This window comes from Acyrthosiphon pisum, chromosome A1, assembly GCF_005508785.2.
Source record: "Acyrthosiphon pisum isolate AL4f chromosome A1, pea_aphid_22Mar2018_4r6ur, whole genome shotgun sequence".
NCBI classification, from domain to species: domain Eukaryota; kingdom Metazoa; phylum Arthropoda; class Insecta; order Hemiptera; family Aphididae; genus Acyrthosiphon; species Acyrthosiphon pisum.
Window position 1 is genome coordinate 82449576 of NC_042494.1, and position 4421 is coordinate 82453996.

At 26.8% G+C, this 4421-nt stretch overlaps 1 protein-coding gene across 1 annotated transcript; it reads right to left on the reverse strand.

Moving 5' to 3' along the window:
- Positions 1-450: 450 nt before the first annotated feature.
- On the reverse strand, positions 451-3918 carry LOC100571813. The gene is made up of 5 exons (XM_003242897.4): positions 3622-3918; positions 1616-1737; positions 1347-1549; positions 1099-1153; positions 451-1029 (listed from the first exon to the last, which is right to left on the reverse strand). The coding sequence occupies exons 2-5, from the start codon at positions 1681-1683 to the stop codon at positions 804-806; spliced, it is 552 nt and encodes a 183-aa protein (XP_003242945.1). The 5' UTR covers positions 1684-1737; positions 3622-3918; the 3' UTR covers positions 451-803.
- Positions 3919-4421: the final 503 nt, after the last annotated feature.

The window sequence follows — 4421 nt, forward strand, 5'->3', positions numbered from 1 at the left end:
TACATACCCTTATTTTAGTGCAAATTACAAACACTACCTTCGACTACCTGCAGTGGTGCAAATTACAAACTCCCTATTTTTGTGTGCTAAAATTAAATTTATGTCAGAGTTACCCTATAGATCTATATTAGTTGAAAAAAATTAGCTATGAGACCACAATCTCAAAGAATTGTTCGATATAGTTTTTATTGAAAATGGTCCAGTAATTATTGAGTTTAAAGAGGACATACAAAAGAAATATTCATTTTATATACCTGTACATTAGCTGTGTGCCTGTACAGCCCGTTAATGCAAGGACCAACATGAATCCGAGATATAGACTAAAAATAAATCAACTATTATTGTAACACCATGCTTAAAATAAATTATTATTATTAAAAAAAAAAAATTAATAATAACCACATTGTACATGACATAATGTATGATATTACAAAAAAATAGTAAATTACAGAATATAACAAATTACATAAAATTGTTAAATGATAAATAACAATTTAAGAAGTATAATTACATACATTTGTGACTACTGGGTAAACAATAGCTAACATACACAAGAATTAATTTTGTAATTAATTTCTCACTTTGTCAATTATTCCATTTGTACTTGAGTTGTATGATGAAATCAAAGAATAATAAAAAAATTTTTTAATGAAGTTGATTAGGTGAAATAAAATAGCAATAAGTATAACAATATCTAATAATTAATATTACTGTATGTCTGTATGTTAGTTATTGTAACTTAATAGTAACAAATGTATGTAATTATATTTCTTAAATATTTAACCATTGCATCATTTCATAATTTACTTTAATTTTAGTAGTTTTAATTGAATTGAAAATAATTCTGGAATTATACTATTTTGAGAATCCTCATATAATCTTTTTAAATGATTCAAATTTTGTTCAAAAAGCTGCTTTTCATTTTCATAATAACCATCTAGATATTCATTCCAACATTTTTCTCTTTTGAGACGTGCTTCAAGATCTTCATCAGTAAAAACACCATTATGCACTAATAATTCGAGTGTTCTGTAAAATGTAATATAAAAACATTATTCTAATAAAAAGCTTGAATTTAGTATATATAAGTAAATATACTTTTTGGAAATTATTTCTACAGGAGATGTTGTGCAGTTCTTAATGTTTTCAATATCTGCAAAAATAAGTAAAATATAATTTTATAAGTTTTATTGAATTCAAAAATAATGTAAATTATAAGTAATTGTTTGTATTAGTACATATATAGTTAAAAATAGAAGTCTAGTTAATTTTATGATTATCTAAAAATTAAGAGTTAAGAATTATTGTTATACTATTAGCAAATGTATTTATTTAGTAATGGTTACTTTTTAATATTGACTTTTGATTATGGACAAATATCGATGGAATAGCTCCTAATTTCAATTTAGAACGGCCAAATGAACTTTTCTCTCGATCTTGTAGTTTAAAATGCCTCGAACATATGCGAAGATTTCTACGATATTCAATTTGATCATATTTCTTTATAGCAGCTACCCATTTATTGTAAAGGGTGGAATTCAATGGAAACCTAAAATTTCAAATGTATCAATTATTTTTCCAATTCAAAATATTGATATATTTTTGTGTAACTTACGAGTATAATTGAGTATTCCATGAATTAGCTTCTATTTGACACGAATCCACACAACATGCTAATCCCATATTAACAAATTGTATTATTGTTTCAGTAAAGCTTGAAATAATGGTTTTTGTCAACTAAAATGTAAAATTAAAGAATTAATAATTTCATAATCCCACTCCCACACAGTATGAACATATTCACAAGGAGTAAGCACAATCCACCATAGACATACATTGATTTATGAAAAAGCATTTATTAAAATACTGTATCGAGTGTAGTTGAAATGTATTTAATATCATTAAAAGTTAAAACAATCATTGTATTTATATTTATTTTATTATTATTATTACTCTGTAACTTTTTAGAGATAATAATAAAATAATATATTTCCACCTTATGAATCAAAACAAATAATAATAGACAGTTTGGCAAACAAACAATGACCTGTTTGGAAAACAAATAAATATTATTTGTTTATGTCTCACAAATGGCTTCATAGTTGCAACTGGCAATCTCAATTTATTTAATATTGATTTAAGATATTATACAGTACTCGACACCGTGTATAATTATAATTATTGGTGTCCACCACGGACTAAGAATTAAGATATATTATAATATCTTAGTCTGAGGTGTCTACTGTCCAGATTAACTATAAGAGTACACTGTTTATTGTCAAAAATCAGCTGTTCAGCATAGGAAAAATCTCAACTAGTCCTCTAAGTGCTTTTCTTTTAAAATGTTACCGTATGTTAAATTATAGCTGTAAAGCATAAATAAAAATTAGAAAAAACTTAGGAATTGAGAATCATGATACAATAATACTTATTGAATACTCTCAAAATAAATATATTTATTTTTTTTATTGCTACCTTTTCAAATTGTAATATGAATTTACCATTAATCATAATATAGGTATGCTATAAAAAAATATTAAAAATATTTGCTAAAAATTATAAAATCACTAAATACTCAAAAATATGCACTATAAACTTTTAAAATGTTTTTCATAGTGTTGTGAAAATAATTTCAAGCTTACTTAGCAATAAATTGAATAGCCCAATAAAAACATGCAAATGCAACAAGTTCCGAGCCCTAACTCATATAATACCCATTATTGCTGAACATGGGCGGCACACTGAATCGTAGACCTTTTTCCCCTCGGACATTCCCCCCCGACTGTTTTTGGTCAGCAGCCCCCCCCCCACAAATATATTTTGGATGCGGACATTTTCACCCCATTTTTTTTTAAAGATTATTATTTTATAATTTAATATGAAATTATTTTTTTGCCTATTGTTGATATTTTCAAATATTTTCATAAATATAATAAATTATAGATGTATTTTTTTCAACTAAACTACTTGAATCAAATTCTAAAGCAATTATTAAATTGTTAAATATCCAAACTGGTACATTTTAACAAAAAAAAAAAAAATAAATATGAACAAAGGCTAAAAATATGTGTTAAGAAGTAACAAAAGAATTAGTATCAAATTTTTTTAGATTTGATTTTATACTTATTTTTTTTAATGTTTTATTGTTTCAAGTAGTTAAGTGGATCAAACATAATATATATTTATAATCTATTATATTTATAAAAATAAAAAAAATTGTATGTATGCTATATTTTATTTAAAAAAATAATTTCATGTTAAATAATAAATTCAATAATTAACTTTAAGATAAATTGGGGGGAATTTAATGTCCGCATCAAAAATATAGCGCAGGGAAAATGTCCTACTAGACTAAAAACAGTCGGGGGTAAAATTTCCATTTACCCGGCGCTCCACAGTGTGCTCAGATCAATGAATACATAATTTATAAATAGGTATATGATAGGTAGTACCTGAGCAAAATAATATAATATAGCCTTGTTGTCACAACAATATAATATGTAAAAATAACTTAACCAGGAAGGCTCGTCGACCGTAGTGAAACGGCTCATTTAATAAGAGATACACCAAAACGTCCAAAACACACGTTGGATGACAAACAAGACGGTTGTCAATTCTTACCTTTATTTATGAATTTATGTTATATATTGCAAGAACGATAATAACAATTATTATCAGGCGATATTCACAATATTTGACTGGACTGTGGTTTAGGATGGTTGCACCAGGTAGGTATACAAAAATCACAAAAAAAATACGGAGACGACTGTGCTGTACTGATACTGACAAAGTAATGGCTATCAGTAAAAATTTAAAACTTAAGCATTGTCGCGTCATATTATATTCCCAGCTCCCACCATAACAAATTAAATAGGTAGGTAGGTAGGTATTGTAAGCATGAGTCAGTTTTTAACAAAATCTCACCCTCTGCCACCCTGGCGGCGCTGTCTACCCAGTCACGTAGCTGTGCTGTGGTGTCAATATTTCGCCATTTCTCATTGGTCCAATTTCAAAACGAACGACAACATTATTTTATACTTTATTATTTTACATTACATGGATACATCATATATAATATATTCATTTTTATTATATCTACTCATATCAATAAATAATTGTTTTTAATGTAAGTATATAATAATGTAACTGAAATCCAAAGATCCACTGTTTTATTTACAAAGCGTCTAAGCCGTTTTTAATTAGAGATGGGAGTATGGGACTATATTAGGTATAATCGTTCACTTATATGAACTAGTTCGTACCAGTATTGGATGTGCCATAAAATGGGCAAATTTTTTTTAAATCTCGCCACTTTAAAATGTTATTGGCAGCCCTGTTCTTATCATTACTAGTATCTACTATTTCTCCGATTTAGTAGTTGTTCATAAGCACGGCTATAGATAGTATGGTTGTCCATCGAA